Here is a 24,152-nt window from a genome sequence, read left to right on the forward strand (position 1 = left end):
CACACATGTTTTATACTTGTATTACTTTTGCATGGCTCTCTTATATCATCTGTAAAACTAAAGTGTTACGCTTAAGAAATTGATATATCTTTATTATTAGTTTTTAAAAATTTTATTATAACTAACAAAATAGCACTAGAATTAAAATTGACTAGGAGGCTACTGAGACGTCAATCTTTAAAATTGATTTTGGGGGAATAAAAAGCCTTTTATGCAACAGTTATGAGGCGTTCCATTTTTTCATGACCTTTGTTTCCTACTTGTATAATCATTTATACTGAAATTCATTAGTCTGCTCCTGAAGAGAAGCACTAAAGGCTACATAAGTAACTATGGGTTAATTGGATAACTGTGGTAATTTGAAAGCTTATACACGCTGACTTGGCCATTATTAATAATACATGAAGCTTACTATGGATAACCCCTGCATTGGTATGAGATGCAACTGAGAATAGAAGCCAGATTTGCTGGATTTGATAGTGTGTCAAATTAGGAAAATTGCTTTAATGTCTTTCTGACTCGATCTCTTCAGGTACAAAATGGAGACTTTGCCAAGCTGCTGTGAGGATTACATGAGATGATGCCAAATAATCAGTGCCATGTGCCCACTCAATGTAAGTTATTACACCGAGTGTGAATTGAGCACATTTTACACTTTCAGAAATAATATTTATATAATACTATATAACATACATATAATATATAATACCACTTCACTGACAACTTGGAAACTCACACTTAAAGAATATTCATTTCTGTGTGGCCTCTTGTTACCTGATTTGTTGACTGCTTCTGTGGTGGACTACTTGTGCTGACTTATTTAGACATTATTTTAGAGGCCTAAGTTCTTTTCTTTCCCCAGTGACTTTGTAAACACCCAATTGACTGAATAAATCTTCTTAAAATATCTCCTGTCATTTCTGGAGGCCCACCATGCAGCAGACGCTAATTGTTGGCCACGTGATCTCAAGGATGAGAATCTCGTATTTGTTAACTCACCTGCTTGATTATTGATTTGAAGTGAGGGCAATAACTTTTTTTTTTTTTGAGTCAGGGTCTTGCTCTGTGCCCAGGCTGGGGTGCAGTGGCAAGATCACGGGTCACTGCAGCCTTGGGCTCCTGGACTCAAGCAGTCCTCTCACTGCAGTCTCCCAAGTAGCTAGGACTACAAGTGTGCACCACCACACCTGGCTAATTTTAAATTTTTGTAGATGGAGTCTCTCTATGTTGCCCAAGCTGTGCTTTAACTCCTGGCCTCAAGTGATCCTACTGCCTTGGCCTCCCAAAGTCCTGAGATCACAGGTAAGAGCTACCGTGCCCACACTTGAAGTGAAGGAAATCTGAATGCAATTTGAAAACGAGACATTGGCAGTGACACAACAGTGCCATAATATATCACTTGTGGCCACCTTTAATGAAGAGCCAATTAATACAAACGTCTAGAAAACTCAATGATTTCTACAATAGACAGTTATGACTGTAGTGAAGAATACAAGGTCTGTTGGGTGGGCTTCCTGCTTCTGATAGCTCTGACTCATTTACAGAAACAATATACCCAGGTTTTAACTTCTTGGTTCAGGCATAATCAGGAACACAGAGAATCTCTTTTGTCTAATGGCCATAGGGCTATTATAGTCGAATATGTGACAGCATTGCTGCATTGAGGCTGCCAAATTACATTATAGAATGACTTTATACCTTAACCAGGCCTCTTGTGTGAAAGTTTAGAGGATCGACTGGGGAAAGTGTAGGACTCTGAAAACTAGCAAGGAATTAGCTGAATGGGTTCAGACAAATCTGAATACCTGATTTCCCAACTTACACTACTTCTCCCTTGCCAGCAGGAAGAGCCCTTTCTTCTTATTGTATGGTGCTGGACCTTGCCTTGCTTTGGGAACTGGAGGTAGTTATCACATTAAAAATTACTCATTCACCTCGTATCCCATTCCATCGATGTTCATTACCTCTAGAGCAAAGATCAGATTCAGTTCTCAACATGTCACAGCTGTAACTATTCAACCCAGGGAGCGAAGTCTTACTAGCCTTCTGATAATTTATATCAACACAAACCTGGACAATATCTACAAGATATTACTCTAATTGTGCTAGGCCAGAAAAGAAGAAAATAATTTTAAAGTAGCTGAATTTATTGATATGGTTGCATTTAATGGAGATACTGGATACAAAGGCTAGTTCAAGCAGCTGGAAGTGGTTCTAGCTGTGTGTTTGGTATTGACTAATAAAACTTAGACACAAATGGTGTTTTAGTAAATATGTGTAGATACCAGAAGTTCTTTGGCAGAATGGAGAGAGAGGAATTCATGTGGTTATCAAGCACTTGACATGTGGCTAGTCCAAAGCGAGATGTTTTATTAAGTGTAACATAGTGCAAAAAATGTAAAGTATCTCAATAATACCTTTTGTGTTGATTACATGTTGAAACAATAATATCTTGGCTATATTGGGTGAAACAAAATGTAAGTTTTAAAAATAATTTTACCCATTTCTTATTACTTTGTTTTGAAATATGGCTACCAGAAAATTTAAAATTACACATGTGTGTGTAATTTTAACACACATCTGTGTTATGGATTATATTTTTATTGGGCAGCACTGATGTAGAGGAATATGAATATTTGAATTGATTTATCATATTGTGATGTACTTACTCATCTTCCAACTTTGTCTCCTGAGGGGTCCAGAAGGCATCCCCTTTAACAAGGCATTTGGAATTGCACTCCGGAGAAGTGCTCCTGCATGTTTGAAAAGCATTGTAGTGTTTGTTCTTTGTTGGCTAGGGATGAGTTAGGAAGTACCACCACTGAAATCAGTTCTTGATTTCGGTAGGGATGACAGGGTCATGGAGTGGTCAGTCCAAAATGGTAGTAGTTAGCTATCAGGGACAAAGCAAACATAGTTTTCATAGTAGTTGATGAACTCCCAAATTTATTTTGCTATGGTTTAGAGATTATTATTTCCTAGAATGGAAATACCTGTGATTTACCAAGGTTCAAATAAGTTTTAAATAGAAAAAATTGAGATGTAGTTAAAAAAAAAAGACCTAACTTGATTCATAAATTGGAAAGTCATGGTTTATCACCAAACGGATGGATCATGAGCCCTCACTCAATGCAGAAGTTTGAAGGAGACTCTTAACTGAGGGAGAAGCCAGGTGGTTGTGAAGAGGACCACAAAATATTATCAAATTTATGTGCTTTGATTTTCTCTCTGAACTTCTTTAAAGAAAGCCCATTTATCAGGATGTCTAATTTGAAGAAAGAGAAACAAAGGCTAGTTGATATTGCTAATACCTAGAGATCCAAAACAGTAATGTTCCATCAGTCAAAAGATAGAATTTATCCTAAGTACCTCTGCCTGTGTGCCTGGAAATCCATCTTGGGACAGTCTGCCAGTTTTCGATTACATAATTGAATCAGCAATTGGCAAAATAACACATGGTCTTCCTGGCCCATCGAGTGAGGATTTTTTTTTAATAGAAAGAAGCTTTTAGAATTGTCACTCTATAATACATTTAAAAATCAAATGAAAGAACATATCCCTGTAAAAAAATGAAATTATTGGCGAGGCACGGTGGCTCATGCCTGTAATCCCAGCACTTTGGGAGGCCGAGGTGGATGGATCACCTGAGTTCAGGAGTTTGAGACCACCTTGACCAAGATGGAGAAACCCTGTCTCTACTAAAAATACAAAATTAGCCAGGCACAATGGCGCATGCCTGTAATCCCTGTAAACTTGGGAGGCTGAGGCAGGAGAATCGTTTGAACCTGGGAGGTGGAGGTTGCAGTGAGCTGAGATCGTGCCATTGCACTCCAGCCTGGGCAATAAGAGTGAAACTCTGCCTCAAAAAAAAAAAAAAGTCAATTTTAAAGACTTGAAATATACAATAGGCATTTATCTTGAACTTACCCCCCCCCCCCCCCATTAAACTTAACTCTTAGGCTTTTAGGTCTCAGAGAATGATGATCATTGCATACAATTGATATGGTTTGGCTGTGTCCCCACCTAAATCTCAGCTTCAATTGCAATAATCCCCATGTGTCAAGGGCAGGGCCAGGTGGAGATAATTGAATCATGGGGGCCGTTTCCCCCACAGTGTTCTCATGGTAGTGAATAAGTCTCATGAAATACGATGATTTTATAAATGGGAATTCCCCTGCACAAGCTGTCTTGCTTACCTTCCTGTAAGACTTGTCTTGCCTCCCTTTTGCCTTCTGCTATGATTGTGAGGCCTCCCAGCCACGTGGAACCGTGAGTCCATTAAACCTCTTTCCTGTATAAATCACCCAGTCTTGGGTATGTCTTTTTTAGCAACATAAGAACAGACTAATACAATAACCAGTGGAGATTTAAATGTTAAAGACTCTTCCAGACATTGTCCCTTTATTAGGGAAAATCAACAGAGAATTTAGCACATGAAATGCAGCTACTTTTCTGGCAAATGCATGCTTCTCTCTCCAGTACATGAACAACACTAAAAACATTTTTCTTTCCTTTGCAGGTAATAGAAGCACAAACTCACCATTTTACCTAAGAGCTACATCAACTCTCTGTTCATCTTTATTCCTCTGGGATGTTGATTATCTCTGTCCCCAACTTATCATCCTGGTCAGCTTTTTTTGGTGAACTTAGACTCATAGATCTTGGTGAGCAGTAAGCAACCATTACTCTGTATGCATTTATAAGGCATTGACATTTCCATGGATATGAGATAAATCCCACAAAAATTTAGGATTCTACGTACTATTCTTGTGAATTTTGCAGGGTCTAATCATATCAGGATATTCTCTCCAAAGTGAAAGACAAGCGGCTGCTTTTTGACTCACATTTTTCATTTAAAACATTGTGTATTTAGTATTTTTGGATTTTGGAAGAAACATATACCACATCTGGGTAAGCCAGTCCTCCCTATTCACCAAGGGACCCATCGTGATACCACTTTCGAGTGTGATGCAGAACAAGAGGAGGCTGTCCTACTCTTTGGGAAATATGCCTCAGGAAATATAATCATTCAGTGTTGGGATGTTATGGTGTTTCTGGCAAGATCTAGTAGTAGAGTTATAGCATAGACCACTTAGGACTTTTTAAAAAAGCAGTGACCTCTTTGGAAAATAATCAATAATTAGTCTTCCTTTGAAATCCATCTTCTATCTTGCAACTTGGGTCTAGGAATGATTGAGCCTCTGATCAGATCAAGGAAATGCAAATTTTCCCCAAATCATACAACCATCATGAACTGGGTGATGGTTGATCTTTCAAATCACAAAGTGTGCACTGAAGTCTTCTATCATCAAGTGGAGTTAGCGTAGCCAAAGCTCAAGTAGTTACTAACAACACAAAAATGTGCTTTGATTGATTCAGGGATAGTGGCTAAAGGGCTGAATGAATGTTTGGGGTGTTTAGAGGGGAGAACTTCAAAAAATACGTAACAAAAAAGTCTGGGTAAGAGATATGAGATAGATCCTTTGAAATGATTTCAAAATATAAGGATACCACTGTCCTAGTGAACACTTGCAAACAAATATGTGGTATGGTAAACAATCAGTAATAGTTACTTGGTGTCCCTCAGCTTCTTCCTCCAGCATCCCAACGCTTGCAAAATTGGCTCATCAACAGTGTTTCCAGGGTAGCAGGGATACAGATTATATATGGGCTTAATCACATGGTATTACTATCAACAAAACTGAATGACCACCAATACTGCTGATAGCCCAGTCTGCTCATTGCATAAAGCGATGTTGAGCCATCAATATGGTGCAGTAGTATATCAGGTCTACCAAGCCAAGCTGGCAGGATAATTATATTGAACTCCTTTCATCATGGAAAAGAAACAAGTGAATTTTATCCTTAGCTGGGGTAGATGTTCTATGAACGTATTTTCTTTTCTTCTTACCGTACTTCTGTGCATAGAAGACCCACCATCTGTGCATTTAGTGAATACATTGTTCTATATGTGGTTATTATGCACAACATTGCTTCCAACAAAAAAATATTTTCCAGTGATCAAATGAAGGAAAGGACTGAATATAGGCTGCAATAACAGTACAATGACCAGCCAAATATTCAGTAGATTCAGTTATGGCACCGTAACTGCCTTATGAGGTGAACGTTCTTTCCTTAAGGAAGTAGTGTGTGTTTTGAACTAATGACAAATTTCTTGTTTCTTACATTGTTTTTCTAGTAGTGATTAGTGCTATTTACCAATTTCAGTTGTTCCTCCTTATCTGTGGGTGATTGGTTCCAGGATCCCCTGCAGATACCAAAATCCATATGCGCTTCAGTTCCATATATAAAATGGCTTAGTATTTGCATATAACCCACAAACCTCCTCCTGTATAATTTAATATCTTTCTTTCTTCCTTCCTTCCTTCCCCCTTCCCTTCTCTTCCCTTCCCTTCCCTTCCCTTCCTTCCTTTCTTTTTTTTTTGGAGAATCTCGCTTCATCACCCAGGCTGGAGTGCAGTGGTGCAATCTTTGCTCATTGCAACCTCTGTATCCTGGGTTCAACTGATACTCCTGCCTCAGCCTCCCAAGTTGTTGGGATTAGAGACACCCGCCACCATGCCTGGCTAATTTTTGTATTTTTAGTGGAGACAGGGTTTCACCATATTGCCCAGGCTGGTCTCGAACTCCTGACCGTAAGTGGTCCGCCCACCTTGGCCTCCCAAATTGCTGTGATTATAGGTTTGAGCTACCAGGCCAGGCCAATTTAAATTACCTCTAGATTACTTATAACAGCTACTACAATGTAAATGCCCTGTAAATAGTTGATATACTGTATTATTACTAAGTTTGTATAAAATGTTATTGTTATATTACTATTTTTAATTGCTTTTTAAAATATATTTTCAATCCATGGATGCAGAAGTGGTGAATACAAAAGGCTGACTGTATTTTTAGTTTTTCCTCTTCTCAGAGCCATAGTAGGATTATACGTCCCCATGCTGTTGAAGTTAGGAATGTCCACGAGACTGTCTTTGGATGAATAAAAGAGCAGAAGTAATCCCAAAGTAATCCCAGCACTTTGGGAGGCTGAGGTGGGCAGATTGCCTGAGCTCAGGAGTTCATGACCAGCCTCGGCAAAACGGTGAAACCCCATCTCTACTAAAAATAAAAAAAAATTAGCTAGGCATGGTAGCATGCACCTGTAGTCCCAGCTACCTGGGAGGCTGAGGCAGGAGAATTGCTTGAACCTAGGTTGCAGTGAGTCAAGATTGCCCCACTGCACTCCAGCCTGGGCGACAGAGAGAGACTCCATCCCCCCCTCCCCCCCAAAAAAGGAAAGAAAAACCACAATTACTTTTGCATCAGCCTAATATTTTGAGCTGAACTATTCTTCAGATTGACTTCAGAAATTTTGCCAATTATCTGAAAATATGAAAGCTAGCAAATGAGACAGAATTAGGATCGTGGGTTAAATTGATGTCTCATACTCTAAAAGTCTTTTCCTTAGAATTGAGAGAAAAAGAAAAATGGTTTCATTTTTATAACAATGGACAACACATAGTAGACACGCATAATTCTATCCTCCTGGAGTTGACAGAACACAGGACCTGGGAGTTTCAAGTGGATTTGAGCATTAAAATGTAAGTTAAGCTCTAACGACAATTGGAGTCTGTGAAAAACAGTTTAAAGCAGTTTATCTTAATATTTCTTAAAAACTAAAGATTAGTTGTTTGTTTTCCACACATTTATTAACACTATTTCTAACACTAAAGTTTCTCATTAGCACTTTGGTGACTTAAAGCTTTCTAAGTGAACAAATATATATGTCTATATTTCTCATTAGTAATTTGATAATATTTTCCATATGGAAAACTTGGGAGCTGAACGTTTTGAGTTTTTATGGTGGGGAAGGAAAAGCAGTATCTGAACTTAAATAAAATCTTTTAAACCTTGATTTGGATAGAAAATTTTCATTTAATTACATTTGATAAATAGTTTTAGTTTTAATTGTGAAAAGATTGCTTCATTTTTTAAAATACAAGCAATAGCTACAAATGTTAGGGATGCATAAGTAAGTAAACACACTCAGAAACACAAAATATACGTAAAATATACAGGTGTTCATTAGGTATACCAACATCCATAAGGTAGAATACGTGAAGAATTCAGATTTAAAGTTTTACTAAGAAATTTTATGGAAATTTAAAGAAACAAGTAATACTTGGGTTGTAGCAGCTACAGTAGTGACTGGCTAATTATTTGGATAATTCAATAAGAATCTTTGTTTACCCAGCAATTTATGCAAGAAAATGAATATTTGGTGGGCACAAAAGTATTTAAGGTTTTGCCATTAAAAATTGCAAAAAAGGCCAGGCGTGGTGGCTCGAGGTGGGTGGATCATGACGTCAGGAGCTCGAGACCACCCGGTGAACACGGTGAAACCCCGTCTCTACTAAAAAAATACAAAAAATGAGCCGGGCGTGGCGGCGGCGCCTGTGGTCCCAGCTCCTCGGGAGGCGGAGGCAGGAGAATGGCGGGAACCCGGGGGGCGGAGCTTGCAGGGAGCCAAGATGGCGCCGCTCACTCCAGCCTGGGCCACAGAGCCAGACTCCGTCGCAAAAACAAAACAAAACAAAAGATAGTATACCTCATATACTCATATACCCCCATGTACTAAGCACAATGATAAAAGTATTGGTGGACAATAAATATAAAGGTTGTTTCCCGAGAAGTTGGAAAAAAAATAACAAAGAGTTAAAAATTAGGAGAGAAAAGCAAGAGACTAATGGATCAGTCCAAGAGGCCCACTGCCTGACAAATAGCAATTCCAAAGGATAGCAGAGAAACTAGAGATGAAAAGAATTATTATAAAAAATATTAAGAAAATTTTCCGTAACTGAAATAAATAGTTCTCCAGTTTGAATGGGCCCATCTAGTGCCCTATGTTGAAGGGAAATCAACAAATCAACAACAAGCAAACGTGGACAAAATATCACAAGCACATCCTAGCAAAACTTTTTTGATTTTGATGTTCTCCAAGCTTTTCTTGAAAATGTTTTCTGGCGGACAGGCTTCTTTTAATAAGTGAAGAAACCAGGAAACAGAAAGTAATTAGATCTAAGAAACAGGAGATCCAACACAAAAGAGTGATGTAAGAAAGTCTTAGGTCTAAAGAGAAGACAGTGGGCTTGGGACAAAATATAAAGGGTTTAATGAGGGAGGTGTCAGAGAAGATCACTGATGGAATACTGGACATAATTGAACATCTAGAATGTTAAAAAAATGCACCTATTAACGCCAAAAATTAATCAATTGCATACAAAAAAGGAAATGGACTTACAGTATTATACTTAGCTCTGCAGTAGATTCATCTAAGGATAGTTCGCTTAGTAAAACTAATGTAAACTGTCACTATTAATTTAACAAATAAAGTGACAGTAAGAAAATGGGAAAACTATATAATGTTTAATATTTCTGACAAATCTGACATGGTGGATCTGTTCAGTTTCTAACTAAATGCCCAAATGTAGCTTATAGACACAACTCATTTAAACTCAAGACTACGTGAGATTAGAAATATGTGATTAATTTTGAACGATTTATCTTTTAGAATATTGAAGCAGACCTCAGACCCTGTCGCTGTTAATAATAGCACTGTCTTAGAGGGTTGTTGTAAGGATTAAATGAGTTGTTGCAGGTAAAGTGCTCAGAAAACAGTCTTGCATGCATGTAGTTATAATAAACACTGGTTATTAGATTCAGTACATAGATGTTAAAAATTCACATACCAAAATGGTGTTTTTGCTTAGTTTGAATGGTGAAGCAATACAATTAAGAATGTAGGGAGACACAAGAATCAGTGTCATCATCACTTAATAGCTGCCTGTTGAAATTCCTCAGCATGAGACCAAACAAAGTTTTGGGATTGCATCCAAGTTTATGTGGGCAAACATACTAATTTGTCAAGGCTTTTCTTTCTTTCTCTCTCTCTTTTTTTTAATAAGAGAATATATTTTGTTTCCTTCTAAACAATCATAACCAAACTTTACTTGGAGGTAGTGTTGCGTAGTAGAAGACCTGAATATCCCTATTTGAAATTACTATGAAACATCTGACATTTCATAGCTAGATTTTACTTAAATTGACAGTGACATAACTCTGATAACTTTTTAGTTTTAGGATTTTAAATTTGCATTTCACATTTCTTACAATATTCTACTATAAATATAGGCACCTATTCTTTAAACTAGACATGTGGAGATAGAAGACATTATCTTATTTTAGTATGTAAAAATAGGGACAAAGGGTATATTTTAGACATTTCAAGTCAAATTTACAGACTTTTTTTTGTTACTCAGAAGAAGGAATAATGTTAAATTCATTTTCTAATTACTGCTTTGTAAAAAGATTAAGAATGTTAGTAGAACTTTGTTAGCACCCACTTATTCCCTGAATTTTTAATATATCAATAAATTTTTCTTTAAGTTTTGTGTCCTTGTCTAAAGTTTTTGCCAGAAATCTCTGTATAAATTATATGTATATTTCAGAAATTTCAATATTCTTAGATGTATTACTTATTTTTTTATATTTGTAAAACACTATACGCACTTACAGCAGTCGATAAACACTCTGCTCCTTTCAGAAGCCTCTTCAAAAATCATTGCTTATTACATATTCAGACTCTTTTGGATGTATGTTTGACCCAATCAAGTGCTGATTTGAACCCTCTTCTTACTTGTTCTTGCAACAAAGGCTATATGCCGTGAACTGTTAAATAACCCTCAATATTTATGACACACTTGGTTAAACAAGAAATGGGCCACTTCACTGTAAATAATGCACAAGTCCACTTTAATAACATACCACACTGCTACCTTAGAAATTGTGTTGCATTCATTGATTTGTAAGAGTGAAACTGAAATATTTCAAAACCTTACATGGCTTTACAGCATTGTTTCTAGAGATGGTAAGGAGAAAAGGAATCAACATGTTTCTTCTCTGATACTCTGTATTTCCATTTGAAAATTCTGAGCCCAACTAAATCACTTACACAATTTAGATTAGAATGGTATATGATATAAGCAGCAACTACTATTATGAGATTATCATTAGTTCACTAGATCATTAGTGGATATATAAATTTTAAGATATGTGTATGATATGAGATCCATGCATTCTCATTAAATGGGTCAGGTTGGTAGTGATGGTCCCAAATGGCTTAAGTATCAGAGCAGATGTTGTAGTAACAAATTAGCTTGCAGTGGAAATTATACTATTTTTAGTATTGAAAAAAAAGATATTTAGGGGAATGTAAATGGGAATTTTAGTCAAATAATGATCTTCTTCTTTTGGGATTATTTCACATTCCCCCAAAAATGTTTTCCAGGATTACACAGGTTTATTTTCTTTTTTATATATACTAAATGTTAGGGTGAGGGAGAAAAGTCTCACATGTTACCTCAATGAAGTGAAGCAACACGTAGTAAAAAATTAACATCTGATATATAAAATCTATACAGTCATTTTGAGATATTGTGTAAAAAACATAGATGCCACAAACAATACCTGATATACTTGCTTGTTAATATCATTTTGTAAGTAACTCATATCAATGACTTACGTGACAATTGCATTGTACATTCTCTAAGTTGCTTAATATGTATATTTTATTAATTAAAACTTCTCGCTGCTATGCCCAGGGTTATTAAACTCCAGATATATTAAACTCTAGACAATTTACATTAAATATATAAAAATGTTCCTGGACAGATAGGCCATCTCACTTTCCTCTGAACTCAATTTTCTCTAATATAAAGATTCTATCTACTCAATTATCTGTGATTCTAGTACAGGGAATTCATACATTCAGACATTCACACACATGCATGTGCACACAAAAGAAAACAATATCTGCAGGCAATTTTAAATAATATTTTTAACTATTACTCCTTAACTATATAGCCAATTGATATCTGTCTTTACAGTTGCCATGAAGCAGCCAAAATTATTTTTTCTACTTTACTTTTCTTACCACTCACAATGGAAGTTTTAATGAGTGTAAGTATAGTTAACATGCAAACAAAAGAGACAAATAACATTTTTTAATTTCTATAGCAGAAGAGAGGTTTCTGAGTAATCAAGAATTTTACAAAACCAAATATACAGAATAGACTTCCTTTACCACTAGATTGTTAAAGACAGTTACAGTCTCAGGAACAAGATTATTCAGAAGATTGTCCTCCAGTCACTTTGCATTAAAGTATAATATTTTAAGTTAGTTCCATTATAGACTATAAAGATAATTGTATAAATTTATTTCCTCATGTTAATTTATCTAATGATATGTTTAACAGGACAAATCTGACACCTGATTAACCTGAAGGGAAAAAATAAAAATGAAAAAATTTAATACTGTATTTAATCTAAAATGCATTGTTATTTAAATTCTATTAATTCAACACTGCAACATGATTTATTCATTACTTATACATAATTTTTGGGAAATCCACAAAAGATAAAGGGCAAACCCTATTATTGTATCAAAACAATGCAGTTGTTTAGATCGGGTGAGTACAAGGGAACAGAACTAAGAAGCATTGGTGAATGAGGATATCCCTGAGAAAGAATACTATCTTGGATTCCTCCTTTCACAAATATGAACTTCTTTGGTATTGATGGTACTAAGGGATGACATTTACAACTTTTTTTGTACCGAAGTTCCTGGGAAAGTATCACACAAACTCCCGTGCCCTCCCACCCCCATGGATTGCATTTGTTGGACTTTGAATCCTCATTCTTTTTCTTTTCTTTTTTATTATACTTTATGTTCTAGGGTACATGTGCACAATGTGCAGGTTTGTTGTGTGTGTATACATGTGCCATGTTGGTGTGCTGCCGGAGCTATACCTAATGTAAATGACGAGTTAATGGGTGAATCCTCATTCTTATGTTGGAAGACAGGAAAAATGCAAATGAGTTATTTACAAGAGCAAAATAAATATAAAACTATTAAAGTTGCATATAAAGGTCTTATTAACTGTACTGCTTATTCCAAGTGTCTAAAACCTATAATTATGTAGGCAAGGAATAAAATTGAAGAGTGATACTTATGAACACTGTGAGGATGCTTCAAAAGTAAAATATCAGTTTATTGTTTTAGCTAAAGTGAAATGTGCCTATTGAATTACATTTTTCTTTTAGCACAGTCATCTATAAGATTGTTAGGATACAGAAGAGGACTCTATCATCTCTAACTCCACCTACCTCACCTCATAGACACACAACCTATCCACAGCCCACAACTTAGCAAGGTCTATGGAGAACTGTGTTAACAAGGAACAGTGAAGAGAGCATTATGAATAGCTGATCTTACAATAAGACCACTGTTGCAACATTATCTAATTCAGTGGGTTATAAGTGATGTCTTGTATTCCTTCTCCTTATCTGAAGTTTTAGTCAAATTATCTCAGAGTTAGAGGTATAAATTATACAAATATATTTAGAACAAAAAATTCCATGTGAAACATATATTTCCAGGGTGATCATTCTTAAACATTTATATATCAATGATTTCTAACACAATTAGTTAATTCGTTACTATTATGCTGGTGTACACATGCACCAGAAGTCGCTGGTGCATAAGGTAACAATAAGTCATGCAAACACAGTCCGAAGATGTAAGTTGGTGATTATGAATTACATCGCTCTAAGAGTTTTGCTTTCTGTTGTTTTTAAGATTACAAGTGTAAAAAAAAAGGTACAGATACATTTTAATCCAAATTACTTGCAGGTGCTGTTCTTTTTTTCCTTTATGATAACAGTGTAGTCAAATATTAAATTTCTAAGAAAAATCATTCTAAAAATATTAGCAGTATCAAAGTTTCAGCTTGATAAGCATTCTTTCGTATTAAACATAGTAAAATAAGAATGACTACAGTTTCCATGTACATTTCTGTTCACAGAAGTGTTTCCTTTAGCAATATGATCTGATATGAACAGAATGAAGTTTGAAAAATGAGAAGTTGTTGTGGTTGTTAGCTGGAAGCAGGGATGATGGGATTAATTTTATACAGGTGGTTGATGACTGATGGAGGTGGAGGCATTTTAGGAGGAAGTTGGTATTCGAGAAAGAGTCACTCTACCTGTATAGCCCAGCGAATTGTCATCGTTATCAGAGGTGGGGATCGGCGTCCCGCTGTCGTTCCCCCTCTCTAGATCTTCAGGGTCTGTCGGAAACAACACCAGAGCTGCTGATGGGGTCACAGTAGTAACAGTAGTTGCCATTTCGATCACAGCATGTCCAGACACAAGTAAATCCACATGTGACAGAAAAACACACAAGGACAGCACACAGCACACTTCATCCTTGCCCCTCCTGCGGTACTCTAAGCCCTGCGAAGGTCTCAGCATCATGGTTTACAGTTTCTACTTTTTCTCCTTAATCTCCCTAATTCTCTGCTCTGCCTGCACCTTTGCTGCACTTCAAAGCTGACGAAGGGCTCCGACTGCCCTCTGTGAGGCCGCCAGCACGGACTGAGAGAGCATATGGAGGAGGGAGAGGGCAGGGTGGCTGAATGCTAGCATTGCTAATTTTCTACCTTATTGTTAATCAAAGCTATTGACTGTGATCACTCCCCATCATCGCTTCATCTCCTGGCAATTACAGACTCCAGAGACTGTACCTCATATGAGGCAGGGAGGATGTGGGGAAAAATAGGTCTTGTCAAATAAGAGGGAGGATGATAAAAATGTCATACTTGTTTTCTGAGAAACATGGAAGAAAGCCGTGCAACATTACATCTTTCAGAAGGCAACCATCTCTCGTCTTTAAGGACTGATACAAATTTACTGCAATGAATACATGACTCAAACACATGTAACTTTGGATATTTTGGTTTGGATATTTTAAAACATTCCAAATTGTTTGAAATTCTATATCACGATCATCCGTGTAAGTATTTTCATTCAGCTATGCTTATTTTTCTTAAGTAAAAAATGGATTTTTTTTTCTGTTTTTCTTAAATTGCACATTAATTTTCCTACGCAGAAATTTTAGAGGGGAGGCTAGGCACAACACTCCAATTTCCACATCCACAGTTGGAGTAGCAGAGTAGCAGTATGTGTGTATATAGAAGCTCATCGACACCACTAAATTTCCCTGGTGCACAATCACTCTACCTGTCATCTGTATGTGAGATAACTATGAGCGGTGTTCATAGGTCTGCTACTGAGAAGCAGACACAGACACAATACAAACCGAGAGTGTCCCTCCTAAATCAAATAAGGTAGAGCCATAGGTCATTCAAGTTCTGATGTTCTGCAGGCTTTAAAGAGAATCACCTTGAACATTCTCTACAGAGGAAGGTTTTCTTGCTCTGAGCAGGGAAGAAGGGCAGATGTTTACTCGGGGAACAGCGTGTCACTTCTGGATGAGCCAGTGAGTACATGCAGGTAAAGCCCCTCTAGAAACATCACAGAGGTCATTAATTTTGTGTCTCCACTAGCTAGGTCGACATATTTTGTCTTAGACACAGCTATTCAGGGATGATTTAGAAATTCTTCAAAAGGAATAAGAAGACTAAGATGAATCCACTTGGTTTCTTTCATGCAGCATATTTCTCCCCACTAATCTCCCTGCTTTCCCTCCTCCTTCCTATAAGTATCACATAATTATAATAACCTGATGTGGCTAAAACGAAAAAAAAAAAAGTTCAGATCTGTGCAGACAAAAGAGAAAAGATATTCATTCTTGCTTTATTCGTCCTTGCCTCTCTAGTGATGGCTGCTGTCATTTTACCCTTAAAATAGACGCTGCAAGTGATAAGGCAGAAAGTGTCCACTTTACCTTTTCAGGCTGTGAACTTATTACATGCACATGTTGTTTAGGTCAAACTTCCAAGTCACACCAATGAGAAAGAATGGGGAGCAGGCATTTTTGTGTGTTCTGAGGCAGTGTTCAGAATGTTCTGTCACAAGTCATCTAGCTCATGCAGACTAACCAAATATAAAAGGTTGTTGTAGGAAGATCATCAGACATTGCTTGGTCAAATACATGAACCAGCTTTTAAGAAAACCACCCTGCCTACCTACAATCTTGTTTTAAATGACAGAATGTGTTTAGAATCACTTTAATTTTATGAATTATTTTTTAGTAACACAATGCAGACTTTTAAGGGAAGTTACTACTTTTAATTTACAAACAATCAGTTATTTAATGTGGACCCATACATTTCTAATCACTCTGTTAAAAATACAGTACAGTATCATCCAAATCCACGATATAAATTAAATCAGCATGTCTACACAATATTACAAGACTTTTGGGATGAGGTTTGTGTAGTTTTGTTATTGAATTCTTCCTGAGAATGGGGATATTATTATGAAAACAACAGAGATAAGGAAGATAAGTTTACGGTCATTTGAAATGAGATACCTAAATCATATAAAATAGATTTTCCCACCTGCATGTAACCTATCTTAAGTGGCTTATAAATTTGCTTCTCTGTTCCTACTCATCACGTTTCTGGCCCCTTCTTCAGCTCAGGAAGGAATAGATTTTTGCATTAATCAATGAATCTTACCATATCTCTACCTTGTTCTGCCTTTAATTAATGGTATGCTAGACCTAAAGGAAACAAAGGGTGCTATTTTTAGCTGCTTTGCTAATTTTTTTCTTTCTTCTCCTTCCTGTCAAAATATAACAATAACATGAAATAGCCATTGACTCACTGCAAGAGAGCTGGAGGACTAATTTAAGGCCAGTCCGAAAGACATTTACTTAAATTTTCGGTTAAATAGCATTGATTATGCGAGCTATGGACTAGAAGATAGCGAGGAAGAGACTATTGTGTATTTACCATATCTAAAAGAGGTCTTCTTATATTCCAGCTCTGAATTTAGGGCTACCCATGCCTGAATTGAAATAGGTTCAGCTGCAATTGGTAAAAGCTGCCATCCCATCTAGAAACACACTGGCATTAGAGGTGCTGGGTTTTATGTGTCTGTCACCCCCATTATAATCTAAATTCTTGAGGGTCAGGTATTCTGTCTGCTTCTCATTTGTATACCTACCCACTTTACATTGAATCCAAGTTAATAAATAAATTAATAAAGAGATGGTAACCAAGAATGCAAACCTTACTGAAGTGATAGGCGCTCGATCTGAAACAACTGAAAATGATGTAAATTGTATTTTCTGCACCAGTATTATATGCAGAGCGGGGATAAAAAGCTTGCTATAAATAAACTCATATGCTGTTGTACATCCTATATCCTCAAATCCATACAAACAAATAAGGCATCTTTCAATATAAAAAGGAAGTCTTGAATCACAACATCATAGTCATTCATGGTTGGAAATGGGTCAGATGGACCCTCATAATAAACTTTGATGAGATGTGCGCGTTCCTGTGAATTTCGTGGCCATTGGGCCTTCACTGCTTTTCAGGGTGATCAATTCCAATTTTAGAATTAAGTCCTGTTTTTTAAATTTGTTTCAAAAAATCTGTCTTCTAGATTTTCTATCCATTGACTCCAAGTCTGGAGGAATGTACACTAATGCCTCAGCCATGACAGCTTGTTTCCCTCCCCATACTCCTTAAATAGTCGTGTTTCACACAGCTCCAGATTTCATCCTGTTCTTTTCAACATGCTGTCTGTAGATATCTTCATCCGGGCTCAGGGCTTCGATTATTTTTCATAACATATGCAACTTGTACATTTCTCAACTGGATGCTCTACTGACAACCAAATTTTATTTCCATTGGTGATTCAACTTCATGTAAATTCCAAGAAGCCTCACACCTTTTCTCACTCAACACTAAACTCATCATCTTGTCTTCAACCTACTTCTTTGCTATAGTCCCTACCTATGTTACATATTTTACATAAATATTAAAATATTTGTAGTATTTTACAATTCAGTAAAAAGTTAGCACCTGGGGTTAAAACTGAACTCTGACCTATAGGCTTATTTTTTATAAATATTTTGCCAAGTGGTTTTATATGTTTTTGTGTAGGGGTTGTATACCATACTTAAACTTACAATATATAAGGTTATATGTATGTATACGTATACACATATACATATACATATATACACACACATACACACAAGTATTTACATATACACAAACAATATATGAGCGAACCATCTTAAAACAGTCTTTCATATATAACAGCAACAATTATCTATACACACACATACATACATATATATACACACACACATATATATACACACACATACATACATATACACACACACATACATACATATATACACACACATACATACATATATATACACACACACATATATATACACACACATACATACATATACACACACACATACATACATATATACACACACATACATACATATATATACACACACACATATATATACACACACATACATACATATACACACACATACATACATATACACACATACATATATATATACACACACACATACATACATATATATACACACACACAGTGTATGGACCATCTTAAAACAGTGTTTCACGTATATAACAACAGCAACAACTACAAAAGGAAATAAACACCTATATATTTCTTTACAATATAAATTATGTCTTTAAGGAAACTTTGCCTTTAAATACAACAATTCATTAAATGTTTGGATCTTTAAACATTAATTATTTTTTAATTGATAGATTTAAATTAGGTACAACATGATGTTTTGAGATATGTATGTATACATTTTAGAATGGCTTAATACACCTAACATATGCATTACCTTACGCACCCATCATTTTTTGTAGTGAGAACACTTAAAATGGAGTGTCTTAAAGATGGTCAAGACTACAATACATTGTTATTAAATACAGTCATCATGTTGTACAATGGGTATCTTGAACTTATTCCTCCTAACTGAAATTTTATGTCCTTTGGCCAGCATCTCCCCAAACCCCTACATCTATTAAGTGAAAAATGGTTGGAAGACAGCATGTTTTACAGTGCCAAAGTATCACCCCAGAGGGTATTTGCTAACTTGGAAGTAAAAAATACACTTTGATAATTGATAGATCAGACAGTCATATCTGTAATTCAGTGATCAAACTTACTATCACCAATAGCAGGCAACTAAGAGTGAGAAGACCGTTCTATAATATGGTATACAATATCAGCTATGAAGCCTTTCTGAAAAAAAATTGTTGATTGTTCAATGAAGACTTAAGATCAAGCTTAAAGTTTCCAGAAAAAATGACATACTTAGTTTTTAGATACACATGTGGAATAATTAAGGCATGAGATATCGTATCTCTAACTCACACTCAAATGGTTGAATAAAAACTACCTTGGGAGAAAGAGATACAGAAAATATGACATAACATTACCAATCATTCAATCTTTTTTTTTTTTTTTTTTTGAGACGGAGTTTCACTCTTCTTGCCCAAGCTAGAGTGCAATGGCGTGACCTCAGCTCACCGCAACCTCTGCCTCCCGGTTCAAGCAATTCTCCTGCCTCAGTCTCCTGAGTAGCTGGGATTACAGGCATGCAGCACCATGCCCGGCTAATTTTGTATTTTCAGTAGAGAGGGGGTTTCTTCATGTTGGGCAGGCTGTTATTGAACTCCAGCCCTCAGGTGATCCACCCGCCTTGGCCTCCCAAAGTGCTGGGATTACATGCGTGAGCCACCGCCCTTGGCCCAATCACTCAGTCTTTTATGAAAAACATCTAAAAAGTTTAAAGGATGGTGGATGAAAATTTAATGATCTAAAGTCTTCTCTATAATATGCAGCAGACAATCATGCAATGGCATTTCTCTTTCACTGGCGGTATTAAAATAGGTAATATTAGTTTTGTAGTACAAAGACTCATATTTGCAGTAGCATTCAATCCATAGATATTTACATTGTTTATTATCCCATGGTAGCCAGCGTTATATTGGGGAAATGTAGAGGCCTAAGAGAAAAGTCTGTTGGTTTAAATTCAGAATTTTATTTATTTATTTTTAATTTTTAAATTGGGTTTGTAATCACAGCTCAAAACATTAGGGTTTTCAACCTTCCTTCCTTCTGCCACACTCAGTTATGTATAATAAAAACATAAAACGTAAAAAGCTTCTTCTGTTTGCCCAACTTACTATAACTTGTCAGGCTGGTTTCTTTATAGATTTGCATTATCACAGTGCAGAGCTTTGGCATTAATTGACATTTTAAAGATGACCATTAATAAAAGATTAGGGAAAAGCAAATGAATATAAACTACTATCAATATGAGAATTGTGTTCTACAAATTGGATCAATTCTCATTGATTCTTTCCTACTAATCAAGAGGAATGCATGGAAGGGATACTTTAAATGGAGTACTGAGAACATTTAATTAGAAACCTAGGCAATGAATTATAAAATCAAATACAAAAAAACCCTATATTTGTGAAGCTTTAAATTTGAATCAAAGTTCTATAAAATCAAATTTAATTTAAATTCGAACTTCTGTTTTAATCATGTATAGCCCAAATAATTGTTGAATGTACTTTATTATCTGTCCCATTTTTTTGAACTGGGAACAAGGGGAGAAATATAAATTATGTTATAGACAGTGAGAGGAAAAAAAATCAGTAGGTGCTTTTAGGTGGTGCCTCCTTAAAAATATTTAGTGAGTGATGCAAATAAAGAAATATATTTACAATAGCTGAAGAAATCTATGTACTGTAGAACATTAGATATAACATGGCTGAAGTTAAAAAATTCCCACTAAATACTGAATAAATTATTTTTAAAGCAGCAATATGAGAACAGAAAACAATGAGTTACAACCATCTCCAATTTTGCTGGTATAAGAAAAATCAAGGTTGTTTCTTTATGTTTCTTTTGAAGATAGAAGAGCCATGATTACAATGATCCAAGTGGATAATACTTGCTAGAAATTGTGTTTTGATAAAATAAACAAAATGTTAACCTTGATGTAAAATCTGTTTTCAAATAAATTTTTTAGTGACTGGATAGTTCTTTCAAAATTTGAAAACTTTGTCTTTCAATAGTTTTGAGAAAATAAAAAATGTTAGAGTAGTTTATTATTTGGATAAGCTCAAATAATCTTAATGGAGAGTAGGTAATTTTATGCTGTGGCCTGAAATGCCAGGACTGTACTAAAGAAAAAACAAAAAACAGATTTCATACAATGATCTCAAAATACATGTTACTGCTTTTTTTCTCATTTTCTGGTGTAGGTGATTAGATAACTGAATGAATCAAATGTGAAGAAACGAAAGTAAAACCTGCACTGATTATGATCACAAGTAATGTTCATATAATGCTTTAGTCTATTTAATAGAACACCATTTTATATGCATATATGTGTTCTTACGTAATGCTGACAATTCTATCATGATCCTAGCCATCATCATTATGATTCTCATCAGTATTTCTGTTTTCAAGATACTGAAACCGAATCTCAGAGTTCTTTTGCTTCTGTCATGCAACTAGTAAACAGTGGATCTGAAATTTGATTTCAGATGATTTCCGACTCCAAAGCACTCCACTTTTCACTACACACCATGACCTCCTTTTACTCATCAATCTAACTGTGGGAACTAGATGGCATTTCAATAGCATACAAACAATGGGACACCAGGTTAGTGATTCTTTTCTAGTCACTGAACAGTAAGATTGGATAATTTCACAAATCCATTTCTGAGGTCCAGTAAGCATATCGTGAGAACTTCTTCATGTGCCCTTTTACAGACAGAATAAAATAAAGTATTTAATAAGGTAGTCAGTTGTATTGAAGCAAGAAATACACAATAAAAGACTAAAATGGGGTTCCAAAGCATAAGGCTTTGCCTATAATGTTTCAAAATATATTGATTTTGGGGATCAAACTACTGACTGAAATCAAGACACACTGAGTTTTTTTTGACAATTATTTCTTCAACAACATAGGCACATCTTTTGGTGTAAGTTTAAGGGTGACTAAGACAGGGTCACGTTTTATTCATCTTCCTACGCCTAGCCCTAACACAGTGCTTGAGAACAGAGTAGACAATCAATACATTTTTTGTTGAATGACTAGATGAAACACTGGGCCATAGTTTTGTTGGAGTCAAGAGTTTAAGATGGAAGTAACTGGCCGGGCGCGGTGGCTCACGCCTGTAATCCCAGCACTTTGGGAGGCCGAGACGGGCGGATCACGAGGTCAGGAGATCGAGACCATCCTGGCTAACACGGTGAAACCCCGTGTCTACCCGGGAGGCGGAGCTTGCAGGGAGCCGAGATGGCGCCGCTCACTCCAGCCTGGGGGACACAGCGAGACTCCGTCTCAAAAAAAAAAAAAAAGATGGAAGTAACTTTTCTCAACGAATGAACATGAATTAATTCCTTGTTTGGGATGTTGGCATATACTTATCTGTCTAAAATACTATAATCACCATAAATCGAACTCAGAACAATAGTATGGTAAATTACTATTTCTAATAGAATGACATATTCCTTCCTCTCTCTCCCCTGTAAATGTAATGTGTACGTTTGGAAATAGAATCTTATTTAACTTAATTCAGGTAAGGGTCTTACCGGTAAGAGTTTTTTTTTCTTGTTAAAGGGGATGATTAACAAACTGGATATAAAATGTAATAAATTGTGGTAATACTAAAAACTGAAAAAAATTATAGTATGAATAAACAAGGAATGTTTTTAAATATTGCCAGGTAGGTGAATTATATTTAAGTTTTACAAATTCCCTCTGATTTTAGGAACTTGTAATCTAGATATATAGATATAGATATAAATATAAATATAGATACATTCTGATTTGAACGAATGGAGTGCATTTTTCTGAGAGGCTCCTCTTGAAACTAAAGTGATATGATAACAAGTTGGAATTAATATTTCATTTGCTTATATTACATTCTGTTTTTGAATCTCCAGAAGTGTTACAATTCTGAAAAAAATAGTAGAGTAACTATACAAAAATTGTCAAATACAATTTGGTTTAAGCTAATTTGGGGTACATCTAGCTACACCAGACTGATGAAATTTGAGTAAATAAAAGGCATCTAATACATATTGAGGCAAGAACATCAATAACAGATATATATATATATATATTTGTCTGCTATTATATATGTATATACAAAACAATTTTATTAACATAAAATAGACTAGTGCAATATTAGGAAGGTAAATTCATTAATGGATAAGCCTGTGACTCAGAAGAATATAAATGCCACAGAAGAAGCTATTAATTCATTTTAATTCAACTTAATTTGACTAAACAAGATAGAGTGCCTCCTGTATGGAAATCATTCTATTGATGGAGAAATGATCATAATTTAAAAACCATTTGTTTCCATATCTCTCCTAGTGGAAACACTGACCAAGTGGAGCTCTTAAAGTAGTTGGGGAAATTATGCTTCAGTATGACACAACATGTTTTTCTTGATGTCTGAATGTTTGGTTTAAGAAGGTCCTGGAGGTTATCATAAAAATAATGTGGACTACCCCTTTATAGCATTAAAAACTGAGCCAATTGTCCGGTTGAGGTCTGCATTTATTCAAAATCCTCAAATCCAATCCTCAATAATATCTGACATGACCCATACCTTGCTGGGTTGGAATTTAATCTGCAGAGATTTGCTGCCTTGAACTTTACTGTAAGAGTTAATTTCCGGTCCATTTTACTAATACTTCTGGCTCTCTCCGTCTGTTGACTTTTTTTTGTCATTTTCTCCACCCACTTTGCCCTGGTATTCAAAGGCGTTTCTTTTATTGTGCTTAGCATCTGCTACTGTTCCACTCCCTTCCAGTCAAAGCAAAGTAACTGCAACACAGGCTAATTAAATGGTGCTTGAAGTTAGTTAACAGGTGGTGTCCCAGCTGCCCTTATAGTATGAACAAATACATCCCACATTTTCAGGCACAGAAATGGCACAAGAGCTATCCCTAAATTAATGGAGGACTCTTTTTATAGCATGATGTCAAGAGTTTAAGTTCCCCATGATGGATGGGGAATCAAGAAGAAATAGAATCCCTTTTGTAGATGTAGCTACCTGGGTTTGAGGTACGGTGATCACATCTGAGATCTGAAGTAAAAACTGAGATCTCCTTATCCTTTACTCAGTGCTCTTTTATCATCATAGTATATGTAAATTTGTTGCCACTTCCCTTAAGTATGTTAATAATCCATGTTCATAATCACTGCTACTGGTTACTGT

At 35.8% G+C, this 24,152-nt stretch overlaps 1 protein-coding gene across 1 annotated transcript in view; it reads right to left on the reverse strand.

The window, feature by feature from the left end:
• The window catches only part of ROBO1 (roundabout guidance receptor 1), a 1,191,260-nt gene that overhangs the window by 496,694 nt on the left and 670,414 nt on the right, over positions 1-24,152 (reverse strand). The window contains exon 3 of the mRNA XM_030939682.1: positions 14,106-14,189. Coding sequence (XP_030795542.1) covers positions 14,106-14,189 — 84 coding nt within the window. The remainder of the gene's footprint in view (positions 1-14,105; positions 14,190-24,152) is intronic.

The sequence above is a fragment of the Rhinopithecus roxellana genome, chromosome 1, assembly GCF_007565055.1.
Source record: "Rhinopithecus roxellana isolate Shanxi Qingling chromosome 1, ASM756505v1, whole genome shotgun sequence".
In the NCBI taxonomy this organism is placed as follows: Eukaryota; Metazoa; Chordata; class Mammalia; order Primates; family Cercopithecidae; genus Rhinopithecus; species Rhinopithecus roxellana.